General features: G+C 41.1%; 1 protein-coding gene across 4 annotated transcripts in view; it reads right to left on the reverse strand.

Annotated features, from left to right (window-relative positions):
- Positions 1–3,810: 3,810 nt before the first annotated feature.
- SCG3 (secretogranin III) overlaps positions 3,811–17,873 on the reverse strand; it is a 37,935-nt gene continuing 23,872 nt past the window's right edge. For 2 of the 4 annotated variants that reach the window (XM_010809346.4, XM_010809347.4), the window contains 3 exons: positions 8,960–9,040; positions 5,003–5,077; positions 4,088–4,410 (listed from right to left, as the gene is read on the reverse strand). In XM_010809346.4, coding sequence (XP_010807648.1) covers positions 4,292–4,410; positions 5,003–5,077; positions 8,960–9,040 — 275 coding nt within the window. In that variant the 3' untranslated portion in view covers positions 4,088–4,291. 4 annotated transcript variants of the gene reach the window in all.

The following is a 17,873-nucleotide window of genomic DNA, read 5'->3' on the forward strand; positions in this document are numbered from 1 at the left end:
TCTAGGTCAGTATCACAAAGCACCGAGCTCAGCTCCCTGTGCTACGCAGCAGGTTCCCACTCCTTATCTATCTTACATATGGTAGTGTGTGTATATATGTCAATCCTAATCTCCCAGTTTGCCCGGCTCTCCCATTCCACTACTCCCGGGTCCACACACCCATTCTCTATGTCTGCGCCTCTATTCCTGCCCTGCACATATGTTCATCTGTACCATCTTTCTAGATTCCACATATATGCCCTAATATATGATACTTGTTTTTCTCTTTCTGACTTACTTCACTGTGTATGACAGAACTCTAGGTTCATCCATCTCACTACAGCTGACTCAGTTTTGTTCCTTCATGTGGCTGAGTAATATTCCATACAATTAAATATTTTTTTATTTCAATGTCTATTCAGGAATCAGGTTAAATAAATCTTTCAGCTTCCACAAGAAGTCCTTGTATTTATCCCTCCTAAAAGGAGTCTTCTTTCTTCTTTCTGTGAGGCAGCAAGGACCTTTTTTCCCTCCTCCCTCTTTTCTCTTTGCTCATTTTCTTCTCCATCTGGCTTCTCCAGGTGTTCCACGAAAATGGAAACAAGTGCCCTTGGGGTTAGTGCAACAGAACGTGTGGTACCAGAATTGCACAGACTCACCCCTTAAGGCTGACCAACAGGGTATATTGTCACCCTGCTTATTTAATTTATATTCAGAGTACATCATGAGAAATGCTGGGCTGGATGAAGCACAAGCTGGAATCAAGATTGCCGGGAGAATTATCAATAACCTCAGATATGCAGATGACACCACCCTTATGGCAGAAAGTGAAGAACTAAAGAGCCTCCTGATGAAAGTGAAAGAGGAGAGTGAAAAAGTTGGCTTAAAGCTCAACATTCAGAAAGTTAAGATCATGGCATCTGATCCCATCACTTCATGTCAAATGGATGGGAAACAGTGTCAGACTTTATTTTGGGGGGGCTCCAAAATCACTGCAGATGGTGACTGTAGCCATGAAATTAAAAGATGCTTGCTCCTTGGAAGAAAAGCTATGACCAACCTAGACAGCATATTAAAAAGCAGAGACATTACTTTGCCAACAAAGGTCTGTCTAGTCAAAGCTATGGTTTTTCCAGGAGTCATGTGTGGATGTGAGAGTTGGACTATAAAGAAAGCTGAGTGCTGAAGAATTGATGCTTTTGAACTGTGGTATTGGAGAAGACTCTTGAGAGTCCCTTGGACTGCAAGGAGATTCAACCAGTCCATCCTAAAGGAGATCAGTCCTGAATATTCATTGGAAGGACTCATGTTGAAGCTAAAACTCCAATATTTTGGCCACCTGATGCGAAGAACTGACTCATTTGAAAAGCCCCTGATGCTGGGAAAGATTGAAGGCAGGAGGAGAAGGGAATGACAGAGGATGAGATTGTTGGATGGCATCATTGACTCGATGGACATGAGTTTGAGCAAGCTTGGGGAATTGGTGATGGACAGGGAAGCCTGGCATGCTGCCATCCAGGGGTCGCAGAGTCAGACACGACTGAGCAACTGAACTGAACAGGGGCATGAATGGAAAGCAGCTGTTTGCCCTTGTCTTAAATTTCTCGCTTGTTCATAATGTACGTAATCCCTCGTATTTTGGGTTTCGTCCCCTAATTTTTTCTCATGCTTTTTCTCATGATAACTGCTCATATTTTCTCACATTATTATTATTTTTGCTCTATGGTTATCTCTTGATCATGCTTTGCTATTTCTTGTAGCCACTACTACCTGCATTATAGACAGGGAGTTGAGAAAGCAGAAAAGTAAAAGAAAAAAAATTAGGAAGGGAACAGTCATGTAATAAGGAAAGGTCGAGGCCTCTTTAAAAAAAAAGTCCAGGAATTAGTTTTAATGTAAAGAGTTTTTATGATAAAATAATATGAAATTTGAGAGTAATCCAAAAGATGCAAATCCAAAAATGCCATCCAGAAGACAATTTGGAAATGAAGGGCACGATCTCAGGAACATTTTTCTGAGTGTTTTATTTTTGCCTAAGGTCTCTCTTAGCAATTTCTAGCCAAAACATCTCTTCCCTCATCTTCAAGATACTGAAAACTGAATTCACCGAGGCCATGGTCAAACTGTGCTGGACTAGAGTCCTTTAGTCACTGCCTTGCACACAGAAGCACTGTGGAGGAGGAACCGAGACAAGAATCTGGGTTCTAATTCCGGCTTTATCATTTCTTGGCCATCAGAGTTTGGGTGTGTCCAGTGCCCTTTCTGTGAACCAGTTTCCTCATGTATAAAACAGGACTGACCATTTCCTTCTGTCTTGTTTATCAATAGGAGCTAATGAATGTCAGTGTGCTCTGAAAGCTACAATGAACTCCCCTAGTAAATACCTTATTTTAAAAATACTGCATAGATATTTAGGTAAACTATTAGACAAGTGAACGGAGAAAATGTTTGGGTCACAATCAGTTAATTCTCTCTAATGTAGAAGCAGCATTTTTGGACTACAGGCCATGGTGAAATCGAGTCATTTATCAAAGATGAGTCATTCACATGATCTGACTCATTGTGCTTTGCCAAGGGTAGTTCAGGCAAAGATGTTTTAGTTCCTTCTCACTATTAACCAATGGGCACTAGCTTTTCTAAAACATTATGAGTTTTGTTTCTCTGTGTGTCAGGCTGTGGTTTTTGTTTTTGCAACTCTAGAGAAGGTGGGGAGAAGCAGCAGTGGTCTCCTCCCTGTGAAAACACCATTTGTAGCTTCTCTGTATGTCCCCCATTCCTCACCAAAAACTGAATACGAGGTAGGGGTGTTCAAGACAGGTAGCAGAAGCCATCTGAAGTAAGATAGCCGATATACAAAGCATTATGTTATTTTTATGATTTTCAACTGAAATATATAGAAAACATATAATTAATTTATACCGAATAATACATTTTCAAAGCATTCTTTGGTTTGTTAATTCAAAGCATTAACACTTCAGGAGGAAGCATCACTGTGTGTTGTTTCTTGACTGTGTCTGTGGTGGTGGTTGAGGAAGAGGGGTTGCAAGGATCTAACATTCGTTAACCTTATCCTCCAGGGAAGCTCATCTACAAGCTTTGGTTCACAGGGAAGGAAACGATTTTTTTAAAAAAAACTTTTTATTTTATATTGGAGTGTAGCTGATTAACAATGTTGTGATAGTTTCAGGTGGACTATCAAAGGGGCCCAGCCGTACATATACATGTGTCCATGGTCCCCCAAAGGAAGGGAATGATTTTTATCTTTATATTTACCCTTCCAAGCTTCCCAGGTGGCGCTAGTGGTAAAGAATCTGCCTGCCAATGCAGGAGATGCAGGAGATGCAAGAGAGGTGGGTTCCTTCCCTGGGTCAGGAAGATTCCCTAAAGGAGGAAATAGCAACCCGCTCCAGTATTCTTGTCTGGAAAATTCCATGGACAGAGGAGTCTGGCAGGCTACAGTCCATGGGGTTGCTAAGAGTCAAGAACACACATCTATCTACCCCACTCCCTGGTCCTCTTGCTCTCTGTTGAGAAACCTTGGCTTGGATCAAATTCAGTTTGGATAACTTGAGTCTGGCATCAATTTTTACCTTGCTTTATGTAGTATTTTATGACCTCATTTGTCTTCTTGGAGAGTACATAGTTCGGTATCCCTCTTAAGAGAAAAACTCAATTTCTGAAATCCCACTAATAGGAAATGTTGAGAGTGGGGAGAAATGGTTAATAAATCCAGCAAATCCTATGCCTATTTTTCAGGTTCCTTTTTGTGCCATTGGGCCTGATAAAGAGCCAGCAGGCGTAGCCAAAAAAGCTGATAGCTACACGTTAAGCTCTAGAGGCTTTGAGGAAATGTGAATTTATTTCAGCTCCCCAAGTGGAAGAGGTACAGAAGTGACATCTTGTAACAGATAGTCTATGAGGTGCTTTGGTACCCAGCATGCCTTGAAAACAGCCCCCCAATTCTTCAAGGGGGGGTATTTGTATGTGTGACACAGTGGAATGAGGGTTCAGCTTTTAAGTTCACTCCATTACAGGCTTTTCCGAAGCAACATATATCTGGTTATAAAATGTAAATCTATAAGGAAATAAGAATTCTATATACAAACTCTCAGCTTACATACAACTTTACTTTTCAGATAGTATTTACGGCAAGAAAGCTATTGTTTTAACCACTTTTAAGAGTAACTACTGTAAATTCAGCACTTTCTAATAATCGTTGGGTCAAAATAACTTTAATCACAGAATTAGAAGTGTTTTAAACTACACTACATTTTCTGAAACAGTTAAAAGAGTCCTGGGTCGTTTGCCATTTTTACAGGCTACTGTAAATACGCTTAATAGCATCGGCTTCTTCTTTATCAAGGATGCCTTTCTCCACATAAGCATCAGCTTGTTGGTTGATGAAGTCCCTCATCTTTGAAAGGTCATAATCTGGAAAATATCATTCGAGTATCATGAGCAAAGATCAGGAAAGCACAATCCATTACACTGATTACTATTGGTGAAGCATTTTGTGCAACGCAGTTACCATGCCCATCTTTCACAATGGAAGGCGTTTTAGTTCTTGGCCTTGTTGCAGTAGTTTACAGCTTCAAATCATGTTTATATGCATTCTATTATCCCATCTGCTTTTCATCACAACGTTTTGAGGCATTCAGGTGGGGAGAATAGCCCTCATTTGACCAGAAAGGGAACAGGTTCATAAACCAGGGCTTCACAAACTTTAATGTTTATATCAATCACCTGGGGCTCTTGGGAACTTGCAGATCTGTATTCAGTAGGCCTGAGTAGGGGAAGGGGACCATATTCTGCATTTTAAACAAGGTTTCAGGAGATGTTGATGCTGCCGGTCCAGGAAACACACTGTGGGTAACAAGACCCTAAAGCTTAAGTTCCTTATTCAAGGTCACACAGCTAGTAAAAGTTATGATCAGAACCAGGTGCTCTGACTTCTTCAACTTGTTACACTGGGTAAGCCCATGTTGCTATGACAACCCACTTTTTTTTCCATATTAAGAATTACCTTGATTTTCATGTTGTTTGAATTGTATGCAGGGAGTGAAAAGCGAAACCATAACCTCTTTGTGGTTCCTCTGTCCTACTTAAACAAAAAATTTATGTAAACCATTGAACCATCCACAAAAAACAAAGAGATCCTCAACCAAATAAGGAGGCTGCTGGTGGCATCTTTCTGAAGGCTTGGAAAAAAACCCCCACATCTTCCCTTGATGCTTTAAGTATTATATACTTATTGTTTTAAAATAGGGAAAATATAGAAACACTAAATTAGTATTTAAATCACCTGGATTCTATTATCATTGATAACCTCAGTGGATATTTTGTTCTGTTTCCTTTTAGCTTTTCAGTGTATATCTCAACACAGTTGTGATCACAGGGTACATTTAACCTTATATTAATAACTAATTCCCTTCACTCAATTTATACGGTGAACATTGATATTCCTCAGAAACATCATTTTAAATCGCTACATACAATACATCCTAGGGAGGCATCAAAACCAATGACACATGACCCCCATGATTGGGCATGTAGGTCTTCCACGACACCCCCCAGGCCATGAGCTGCCTGAGGCTGAGTTTCTTGGGTGCCATGCCATTCATCTTGGCTGTTGGCAGCTCCTGGAACAAAGGTCTGCCTTCTGTCAGTTTGTAAAGGGAAGAGAAAGGACGGTGGGGGGGGGGGGTGCAGGGTGCGGTACAAAAGCTCTGAGCAGTCCATGGCCACCTTTAGCTAGCCTGACTAGAAGCTGAACCTGGGTCACCCAGGCATCTTTAAGCCTCTGCATGAAAGGAAAACCAGACCAGAAGGACCCCTTTACAAGGATCAGGTGTTTATCATATCAAGGGGAGCTGAGGCGCAGAGAGAGGTTGTTAGGAGGGCATTTGCTCCTTTTGGTTTGAACACGGCCATGACGACTGAAGAGACAACTAGCAGCACCGAGCATTTTACAACCGCATCTTATTTGCTCCTCACAAAACCCCACGAGGAAAGCGTTAGTGTCCCCATTTCAGAGATGAACAGACGGGACAGAGGAGGTAAGTCACTTGCTCAGGTTATGATAGAATCAGGTTCTGAATTCAGGTCTGTCTGTAGTCACTGCTTTGATCGTTCTATGGCCTTGAAGTACTGAATGTGAAGCATCTAACACGTGCAGGACATTCAATAAGTGTTTTGTTTCAGTTTTGACTTTCCATTCTCTCAGGCACGAGTTACAGAATCAGGCTGAGTGTATATTTTGTGCGCACCTCTCAAGTGGCTTCCTGATGGACTCACAGGGCACCAAGAGGCACTGGTTCAAATTATTTATAACACTGGCTTTTCAGAACTGGTTCTGGGTCAGTATCTTTAGTGGGACAAAAGGCAAACTCCCCCAAAACATCTGTGAACAGATGATTTGAATAGACAAACAGGAAAATATTTTGCTTTCTTTTGAAATGGAAAAATGGAAAAAACTCTTCTTTATAACATGGCTGTCACTGTGTGAAAATGGGGTGGAAAACCAGCATGGTGCAGAGGAAAGGCTGTCGGAGCCGCTCCCAGTTCTGCCCTAGCTGGCGGTTAGAGGGCACCAGGAGTAGCTACCTTGCTAACTTAAAAAGGTTTTAAGGTTGTTAAGACTCAAAAAGGATAAGGGCTATTATTCGCTTTTTGAAAAGTACAGACTTTCTTTTTAAGCCTGCTTAAGATTTCATTATTCTCCTCATTGTCACATCGTGTGGCCCTCCCTTTCCTGAGTTTGGCAAGTAGATTCAGGTCACCCCAGGCCCCTGTCAAGCAAAGGGCATCTGCAGAGGGTAAGGAAGGTCAGAACCAATGGTAAGATTTCCTGTTCACAGTGTCCCAGCCACTGTATGGCTCTAGGAACTGGGTCTCCACAGGCTTTGAGAGATGACCCAGACCAGGCAGAGCACATATAAATGTAGTGGAGGAAGAGCTCACTGTTTCTGCCTTGAGAAGGGTGAAATGCACGTCTCCCTCACTTCCTAGAGGCAGAAGGAAGCCCAGACCCAACACTATCATTCTGAAGTTTATTCATAAAGCCTCCAATATGCAAGCACCAGCGTTCCATGCTTTACTAGTTGGTCATTTCTAGAACAGAAAGATTGAATTGCAGGATGTTGCCGGTTATGACCAGAAGTCAGATTTATGTGTTAATCAGTGAAAGAAAGAACATAAATACTATGGTTGGTGTGTACAATTTACACTGAATTTTGGTACATACTGAATGCATTTTGGTACATACTGTATTATACTGATGCTAAGATAAACTTTATAAAAATAATTTTAAAGTCTTTGCCATTATTAATGGCATGTTATAATTTTTCTTCTCAAGTGGTACATGAAGCAATGGTACATTTTTCAATCAGTGACAGATTGGTGAAATATGGTTCATGTGACTTTTAATGGAAATGACAGCTGGCTAATTCATATCATTTTGAACCAAATGAAATAAAATATGTGTAAAGGCCTGATAATAATTTCCACCTTGCTCGACTTGTATGATCACAGGCTAAAGGAGTGCTGAAAACACCTCTTGTTCCCACTGTGTTCTGTCTCATTGGTTCTCAAGCTTGGTTGTACAGTGGAATCATGGGAGCTTAAAAAATACTGATGCCTGGGTCCTGCCCCTTGAGCTTGAATTAGTGGTCCTGTGGGCATTAGGAGATCTGGCAGGTGATGTGAATGCATTTTCAAGTTTGAAAAGCCCTGCTCCTCTCATTTGAAAAGCATCAGCTACTCTGGCTAGACTCCTGGAAATCATACTAGAATCCTCTCTCCATGTGGCTCTGGAGTTTCTCCTTTCTTCTTTCTCCCCCTGCCTCACCTTGGTTTAAGCCCCATCCTACCTGCTCCAAATCCTTGCCTCCTATCTCTTGCCTGGTTTCTGAGGTTTTATTTTTTCAATCTGTAACCACACTGCTGCCAGAAAGACTTCTCAGTTGTTAACCTAATTAAGCCCTGATTTAGTCTCCTCTGGCTAAAATTAACCTCCTTTGCAGGGTGCACAAGCCTTTTCCTGACTTGGACGCTGTCCATCTCCCTGGCTCTGTCTGCAGGTCCTCCCAACAGAGCACCCCAGTGCTCCTGGGAAAATGAATGGCTCCAGTTCCCAGAATGCATCACTCTCTTTTGTCCATTTATGTCTTTGTGCTCAGTGTTCCCTCGGCCTCCATCCCTCCTCACTCAAAAATTCTTCCTTGCCTTTTCAGCACAGGCTTTCCTGCAGCCCTTTCTCCCAGTGTAAAGAGATGTGCCCTCTCCTCTTATCTCTTCACCACCATGCTTATCATGTTAGTCCTGAGCGAGGCCCCCCAGAGCTTTTTGATGGTGTGAGTCATTTGGCAGGGGGTGGGGGGTGCTGCATCTTATGGTCCTTCACATTTCTGGCACTCAGAACAGAGTCTGGTTCTGTGATTTGTTTTGAGTGAGTGAGTGACTGCCTTTGTGACTGCAGGGTGCACACAATAGGAGCCCAGAAAAGGTTTAAGATACTTCAAGAAAAGGGGAGGGGGTAGACAAAAGAAGATGGACAAAATGTTGATAATTATTGAAGGTGGGTGATGGGTCTGTGGGGATTTATTATACTATTTTCTCTGCTTCTGTTTGACATTTTTTCATAACAAAATGGAAAAGAAAATGCCTTTGCTTGAAAGGATGATTTAAAAATTGAGAGAAATGGAGGTCTGTTCCCTTTTGCATCTGAGGGGTGGTGCCAAGTCTTTTGGGCTGAGAGGGGACTTTAGCCTAATTTGACTATGAGGGTCTTTAATAACAGTTCCTGGGAATTCCCTAGTGGTCCAGTGGTTAGGCCTCTGTGCTTTCACTGCTAGGGGCCTGGGTTCCATCCCTGGTTGGGAAACTAAGACCCTGAAGGCTGCATGGCTAATAAAAAACTACAAAATAAGAGCTCCTGACAAATAGGTGATGTTTGCAATTAACAACCACACTAAATCCTTACCTTCTTTATTTTCCTTTTTGTTGTGTTTCTTCAACCAATCAATATTTTTTCTGATGGCTTCCAAATAGGCTTCTGTTTTCCCTGAAAAATTTAAGAGCACCTATATTAAACACTCATAAAAACCATCTGCATCTCTTTGTAAAGATCACACTTCTGTTAGAGACCATGAACAAACATTGGACTTAACGAGCACTTGGAGAGTGTCCCTAACAGGGATAAGCATCCAGGAGGCAGGTCCAAGTTGGTAATATCAAGGGGCCATTATCCCCCACACACAAATAAATACAGTTTATCTTGGCAAAGAAGAGTTTGATTGAGTTCACTGGATGGGTTGGTTCCTACCAGTCTCAGATTGGTTCATTTCCAGTTAGGCATGGTTCTTTCAAACTAAGGTGTATTATCGGGTCAAGAACTGAATCAGAGTGGCAGATACTTAAGAATTCAACACCAAATAAGTGATAAGTCCAAGTCTATGGCTTTGGATAAGCTGCACACAGACCTTCGTCCAATCTGGGAGGGAGTGTGTAAACACTGAGATGAAGAGGAGACCTGGACCTCATTTCAAGGCTTGGATAGAGACCTTTAGAACTCATTCTAGTATTAAAACTCCCCCGGGTGTAAAACTCTCTGATAGGCTTTAAGTGTGGCAGGAGGATATGGGCATCACTGAAGTATCTGCTCTGTGACACCCTGTAGATGCACTGTGTCTGCAGTGTGTAGATATTGTCATCAGCTTAGAGATGAGGAAACTGAGGCTCAGAGAGGCTAAGTGATTTCCTGAGGCCATACAGGAAATAACAGAGCTGAAATTATGACTCTAGTCTGGCTAAGTTTCTGCTACCTGCTACTTATCTAAAAGAAAAGACTGTATTCAGACATGGACACTGATGTAGCCTTGTTCTGTATCAAAGAGTCAACCATCTCCTTAATCAGGTGAGTCCCTAATGCTTAGAGTGTCTGCATCAAGAGATCAGGTGACCTGAAGAATACTGGATGACCCAAGAAAAAAACGCCTTCAAAGTCCAGGGCCTTTGCAGAAGCAATAGCTGCCAGGGCTCAGTGCGGGCACCATCTGTTCTGAACCCTCTTTGAGCCCTGTTGCCTCTAGTCTCCTAACCAGACCTCTTGGTTGAGCTTCCTGTACTACGTGCTTACTATGTACCAGTGGCTGTGTTTTGTGTTCCCAAATACTTGGTTTCTTTTACTCATCACAACAACCTTTTGAGCTAATCCTATTTAATCCCCATTTTAATAGGCGAAGAAACTGAGACTTAGAGACAGAAAGTAACATGCTGAAGATCACAAGGCTAGTAAGTAGAGCCATGCTTGAAGCTGGGAACATCTGACTATAGTCCATGAATAGTAACGTTGCCTTAAGATTTGCTGATGTTTCAGTTTCCACCACATTCACCTAAGTGACTTCCTGAGCATCTTCCTGATCTTGTAAGCCCACTCTTACCTCCCCACTGGGTTGCATGTTAACTGGTCCCCAAAGAAGCACAAAGAAACTCCTTTGCAAAAAGAGATAAGTGAACAAAAGAAGAGAGTCACAATTTCTAGTCCCTATTCACTTCAATTGCCTGTGTAGAAAAAGCCTTGATTTTAATGCTTTTCTTTTAAGAATGTTAAAGCGCATGAAAGACCAATGTCCACCAATGGATGTCATAACATCGCAACACAAAGAATGTAGAGATTTTCATTGTCTATTGCCCTTTTGTAAGAAGAACATCTGGATTTGGTAACAACAATAACAACAAAACAAACAAACGAAATAAAACCCAAAACCAGTGTTCTCTATTTTGTATTAATTCTGTTAGAAAAGGCATTTTGAACAAGGAAAGAAATCTTAGTGTAGACTATTTCTAAAGAACGCAATTTCATTATTTTTAATGAGTTTAAATCAATTAGTGTTTCTCATAGGGTTTGCTTTAATGAACAGTTAATAATTTGTCATTAGCACATCAGGTAATTAGAATTTCTAAAACATTTGAGGATGTGTGAAAATAGTCTTGTTCTTTGAATAATTTTAAGCATTCTTCCCACAATCTTACCTGTGATATCATATCCTAATATGGAGAGCTCATTTTTTAAAATTTATTTTATTGAACCATAGTTTTACAGTGTATTAACTTCTGCTGCACAACAAAGTGATTAAGTCATACATGTAGATACTCTTTTCCATTACTGTTTATCACAGGATATCGAATATAGTTTCCTGTGCCACACAGTAGGACCTTGTTGTCTAGCCTTCCTATATGTAATTGTTTGCATCTGTTAATCCCAAACGCCCAACCCACCCCTCCCCTCCCCCCACCTTCGCCCAGCAGTGGCAACCACATCTGTTTTTCATGTCTGTGAGTCTGTGTCAGTTTCATAGATATTTGTATCATATTTAGCTTTCCCATATAAGTGATATCATACAGCCTTTGATTTTTCTCTTTCTGACTTCACTTAATACGATCTCTGGTCCATCCGTGTTGCTGCAAATGGCATTACTCCATTCTTTGCAGAGCTGAGTAGTATTCCATTGTATGTGTGTACCACATCTTCTTTACTCATTATCTGTTGATGGACATTTAAGCTGTTTCCTTGTCTTGGCTATTGTGACTAGTGCTGCTGTGAACACTGGGTACGTGTATCTTTTTGCGTTAGTTTTCCCCGATATATGCCCAGAAGTGGAACTGCTGGATCATATGGCAGTTCTATTTTTAGTTTTGTAAAGAACCTCCAAACTGTTTTCCATGGTGCTTGCACCAATTTACATTCCCACCAACAATGTAGGAGGGTTCCCTTTTCTCCACACCCTGTGGAGAGCTTATTTGAGAAAAGGAGTATCACAGCTTAGTTTCTGTTTATATATTGCATTAAAAATTCTCAATTAGAGTAAAATATAAATATGAGGTTTTGACCATAGTGTAGCAGACACTGTTGATTCTCTACCCTCATGCTTCCGTTATTCCAGATATGCTACTATAGAAGCCCTCAGCTGAGGGTGGACAGATTGGGCAGATACACACCCCAGCTTCCTTGGGCTCATTCCACATGGTCCCTGGAGGTCTGAGTCTCACCAACCACAGTTGAAGTCTGCTCATTAACACACTGTAGGGGCTCCTTTGCCTCCCCTGTCTCATAGACCTGTCCCTCAGTAGAGCTTCCTGAGGTCACCTCCCAATTAAAAATTCCACCTCAAATCCCCTTCTCAGCATCTGCTTTGAAGGGAACCCAACCTAAGACAACTGGAAATCGGGAGACCCAGCATCATCTTGTCAGGTTGGTTTTGCTCAGTGACCAATAACCTATAAAAATGGTGTTGAATTTTAAAAGTATGAAATGCATGAAAAATAATTTTATTTACCATATTAACATTATCAATCCACAACAAAGAATGAATTTACTGCAAATTAAAGAAAACTAGATTGTAATTCATTAAAAGGCATCACTTTGCACAAATTCTTTTTGTGTTTTTTTTTGGTAATCTTGAGACTTCCCTGGTGGCTAAGACTCTAAGATCCCAATGCAGGGGTCTTGGGTTCAATCCCTGGTCGAGGAACTGCCACATGCTGCAAATAAGAGTCCACATGTCGCAGCTGAAGATCCCACATGCCACAACGAGGATGGAAGTTCCCGCGTGCTGCAACTAAGCCCAGGTGCAGGCCAAATAAAGAAATATACATTTTTAAAGAAGACTACTATTCTGTGGATTGAAACATATGGATTAGGCTAGTTTCCCTAACTTAAAATGGAACCCCCCATCACCCTCATTCCCATTTTCTGCTTTATTTTTATCCATAATACGTATCACTTTCTATCATATCATATAATTTATTAAGTTTATTATTTATCTTCCTCCCTTAGAAACAGTTCTTGTTTGTTAATGTACCCCCATGGCTAGAATAAAGCTTGACACGTAATAATAGACACTCAATAAATATTTGTTCAACAAGTAAATGGATGAAGCCTTCTTATATAGAAGCTAATCATAATCAGAAGATTGTTTTGTGAGCATGGAATCCAAACCAGGGAAACTACAATTTTAAAGAAGAATAAACTGTATAGGTCTTCCTCCCTCCCTGCCTTTTTTCCTTCCTTCTTCAAAATATGAATTGCTTATTTACAAGACTTGAAATTTAATGGTTCTGAATTTAAATGGTTGTTACATCAGAAACAATTTAAAACACCTATGACTGTGCTAAACAAACTATATTCACATGGCATTTAATCTTCACAGAGCTCTATGAAATCAGCGTTATTGGTCCCATTTCGCCCATGAGGAAACTCAGGCTTAGAGAGGGTAAGTGATGTGCCCAAGCAGACAGCTGAGTAAGGGTCAGAACCTGAACCAGAATGAATCTGGGGCCTCTAATGAATGGAATTGGGTAAAATTCACCGTTTAGACTGGAGATTTAGTGCCTGTTGTTGTTACCAAACTGGTCAAACAACAGGCAGTGTTTCTCCATCTTGGCTGCACGTTGGGTTCACTTGGGAGAGCTTTTAAAAATCCTGATGCCCGGGTCAACTCCTCATACCAATTACATCAGCATATCTGGAGGAGGGACTAAGTATCAGGACTTTTTTTTTTAAACAATCCCGAGTCAATTTGAATGCGGGGCAAAGTTTGGAAACCACTTTCACTCATACTGAACCCACCCGCCCCCCGCCACTACATTTGCTGGTGCACTGGAAAAAACAGGAATAAAATCAGGTGTCTCTCTGCCCTCAGAGAAGCAGCTAGTTCCTATTTACATTTCCTCTTCTCAGGAGCTGTAAAGCAGATCTTTTATTTACATAGTGTGCACTGAAAGCCCATGAGAGTCCACTTTGGAAAGCTGGCCTATTTTCAAATTAATTTCAGCTTCCTTTGGAAAAAAATAGCTCATGGCTGAGGTAATATGGCACAAGCCTTAAAACATATGCTGAAGCAGATGGGAAGAGGGCCAGAGTCAAGATGTAGCCCTGCTTTTCTGACTGTTCTGATTCTCAGCCCTGCAAGAGAAATATCCTTGTATATACATGAATTTGTTCTGATTCTGACATGCTCCTGTGATCTGCCAACATCCCCCTCCAAAAAAAAAAAAAACCCCAACTCTGTAGAAATCAGTATGTTTAACCTACTGAATATTGGATATACTAAAGATATTAGATGTTCAAAAACAGTGCTTGTGAAAATTGTTTGATATATAGCTTAAAATTCTGTGCAGTAAAGATTGTACAAGTACAGGTTTGAACAGAGCAACTGATAGTGGTATCATGGATGCCAAGGTGGGTTCCAGAGCCATTCAGTTAAAAAATTTCGGTAGGAATTCCCTGGTGGTCAATCCTGGGGATTCCTGGTTCAATCCCTAGTTGGGGAACTAAGATTCGACAAGTTGAAGCACAAACAAAAACAAAACAAAAGAGTTTGTGCAAAGTGATGCCACTTGACATGCCTGCAAGATGCAGCATGGGATGCTGGGAGGGATGGGCAGTGGTGGGAGTCAAGGGACACAAGTTCAAGGCCCAGCTCTATCGCTGTTTGCCTATGAGCTCTTGGGTGAGTCAGTTCATCTTCTGAAACTTGGTTTGCTGCTGCGGCTAAGTCGCTTCAGTCGTGTCCGACTCTTTGCAACCTCAAGGACTATAGCCCGCCAGGCTCTCTGTCCATATGATTCTCCAGGCAAGAATACTGGAGTGGGTTGCCATGCCCTCCACCAGGGGATCTTCCCGACCCAGGGGCCAGACCTGCATCTCTTGTGTCTCCTGCACTGACAGGTGGGTTCTTTACCACTAGCACCACCTGGGAAGCCAGAACCTTGGTTTACTTATTTGTAAATTAAGGAGTAAATTCTGAAAGAAGACTCGTGGTTCCTACACGTGGGGAGAAATTCTCCTTTGCTCTCCTGCACACTCTTGTGTTGGTGGTAGGTCTCTGGCCTGCCTGAGCTCCTGGCACAGGTGCTGACTCACTGGGAGAAGACAGCTTCAGTACTTTTGCTCCTTTCTAACAGAATGCCCTGGGGCTTGCATAAAGGCAAGACTTTTCTCCTCTCACGTTGCTTTAAACATAAAAGCATCCCCATGAGTTAGTTGACTTTACTATCAATTTATTAATTAAATAAGCTTCTTTCTCTTTTTTGGCTTCTGTAAAGAAGATAGGGGAGTGATAGGATATTTAGGGAAAAGTTATCTTAGAGATCATCTTTTTCAACTTAATTCCATTATCTAGCCATAAAATTGACAAATGATAGCACTGGAATGAGTTTATGGGTATGGTAATGCTTATTTCGCCCCTTGGATGATTTTAAAAAGGATTTTCAGTGACTCATAGAGCAAAAGTGAAAGAGTAAATGTCAAACTGGCAAAAAGAACCACAATTAGATCATGGAATAAACTTTCACAATTCTTCGGTCTCCAGAGAGCAATTTAATTGAAACATTAGGCACCTTTATAGATATGGCTGAAATTGGAGTAAATTTGATTTCACTGGCATTTTCCCATATTTAGGAATAATGATCAGATCATTCAAATAACTGCATCAACTAGAAATCAATATCTTAAAATATTATTCTTAGTGTGAGCCCCTGTAGAAAGCAAGAGTTTGAATAGGCTACAATATTTATAAAGATGGATAGATTATGTTACATAACTGGCAATTAAATAGGATTTTTTTGCATTAAACTTGAAGTGAAATGCATGTGAACTTCTTTATAAGTTGAAGAGTGATATAGATGTATGCTATTTTTGTTGTTTTGGTATTATTCCCTTTCCTCACAGACCCCAGCATATGCTTGGCATGGTTAATCAATATTTGCTGTCGTTAGATGGAACCCTCACCCCATGTCACAAGACCAAAACAGACTTCCTAAAGATATTCCTGCCAATGTGTCCTGTTTCTAATTATTTCCTTAAGTGGTTTTAGCTGAGCCATTACCTCATTTCTCGTTCTGCTCTGAAAGTCCTCCAGCTTTCTCTCTGAAGGGAGCCTATTGTATACACTTGTGACTCACATTGTACTTGCCTACATATGACTTAAGAGCTATTCTTAGGTAATTTCAGAGCTGTCTGTGTCCTCAAAGGCAGACATTGGTCCTTAAATTCCTTCTGCAGCTTTCTGAGCATATTGAGGCTGCTATTGGAATAAATGTTTATTACTGAATAAATGTCTCAGGAAATCCAGCCAACCCTGCCTTCGCCCACATGAATTCTTTTATTTTTCAACCTAGAGACAACAGGTGTTTTCTCACTGAGTTTTATATCAGAGAAGAAAAGTAGCCTTTGAGAAAAGTACAAATAAAGCAACTATGAATACAAAGATGTATGTCATAATGTGTCTTTTCAGGCATTAATTGCATTTTTTCCAAGAAATGTTGGCCCTTGGCTTAAGCTCAGTTTGGTGTCCTCTAAACTGTACTAGAATCAGTTTTTCTTATTCCAGAGTAAAGAGGATAGCATGAATAAATTAAGTCTCTAAATAATGGAGCTGGGGCAGGTTGCGGGGGGGCGGGGGGGGCAGGGGGGGAATTAATTTTAGCCCTGAATCCCTACTCTTAATGTTTCAGGACAGCCCATTGCAAGGGTTCAACACTAAGTGGATGGAGTTTTAACCTTCTCTCTTCCCATTATTATCGAATGGAAATCCTAATGAGAAATCTAACCTCATCATTAGTCTCCACTTACATCCTAAATAGGAAGTAGTGAGCTACCAAGGATCAACTCCTGCATATTCCTTTTTTTACATAATGCCTTAAGCAAAGAGACATGGGAGAACCCATTCCTAGGGATATTTGCACAGCAGTATAAAGTGTTGTCCTAAGCAATGAGCATGATTCCTAGATGATGGCACATGCTGTTCTAGGGAAGGACCGTCATCACACGTGGGTTGCTCCCAGAGGAGATGATTCCGGCACACTGAGCTGGAGTCCTCTGTGCTGCCCAGTTCCTAGCTCTCTAGCTCAGGCCACAGGACCATTCTTTTCTTGGTTAGCTATCTTTCAGAAGCTCACCACTCATCCATTAGGATGGCTACCATAAAAACCAAACAAACAAACCCAGAAAATAAAAAGTGTTGGTGAGGATGTAGTGAAATTGAAACCTTTGCACACTGTTGGTGGGAATGTAAAAGGGTGAAACCGCTATGGAAAACAGTGGTTTCTCGAAAAATTAAAAATAGAATTATGTGTATGCTCAGTTATGTCTGATTCTTTGCAACCCCATGGACTTATAACTTACCAGGCTTCTCTCTCCATGGAATTCTCCAGGCAAGAATACTGGAGTGGGTAGCCATTGCCTTCTCCAGGAGATCTTCCCAACCCAGGGATAGAACTAGGGTCTCCTGCATTGCAGGCAGATTCTTTACCATCTGAGCCACCAGCGAAGCATATGACTTAATAATTCCACTTCTAGGAGTATTCCCCCTGCCCAAATTAAAGATTTTTGAGTCTTGAGATATTTGTATACCCATCAGTGCATTGTTTACAATGGCCAAAAGGTGGAAGCAACACAAGTGTCCACAAACAGATGGATAAAGTGTAGTATATACCTTCAATGAAATATTACTCAGCCTGATAAAAGAAGGAAATTCTGACACATGTTACAACACAGATGAAGCTTGAGAACATTATGTTAAGTGAAATAATCTGGTGGCAAAAGAACAAACAATGCATGATTCCACTTATCTGAAGTACCTACAGTAGTCAAACTCATTAAGACAGAACATGGAGTGGTGGTTGCCAGGGGCTGGAGAGGCAGAGGGAATGGGGAGTTACTATTCAATGAGTATAGAATTTCAGTTTTGCAAGATGAAAAGAGTTCTGGAAATGGATGACGTGATCATAGCACCGTAATATGAATGAACTTAATGCCACTGAACTGTACACTTAAAAATGCTTGGCTGGCTGGGCTACTAGATGCCAGCCTATGACTGTTTTTGAAATACAGA

This window comes from Bos taurus, chromosome 10, assembly GCF_002263795.3.
Source record: "Bos taurus isolate L1 Dominette 01449 registration number 42190680 breed Hereford chromosome 10, ARS-UCD2.0, whole genome shotgun sequence".
NCBI classification, from domain to species: domain Eukaryota; kingdom Metazoa; phylum Chordata; class Mammalia; order Artiodactyla; family Bovidae; genus Bos; species Bos taurus.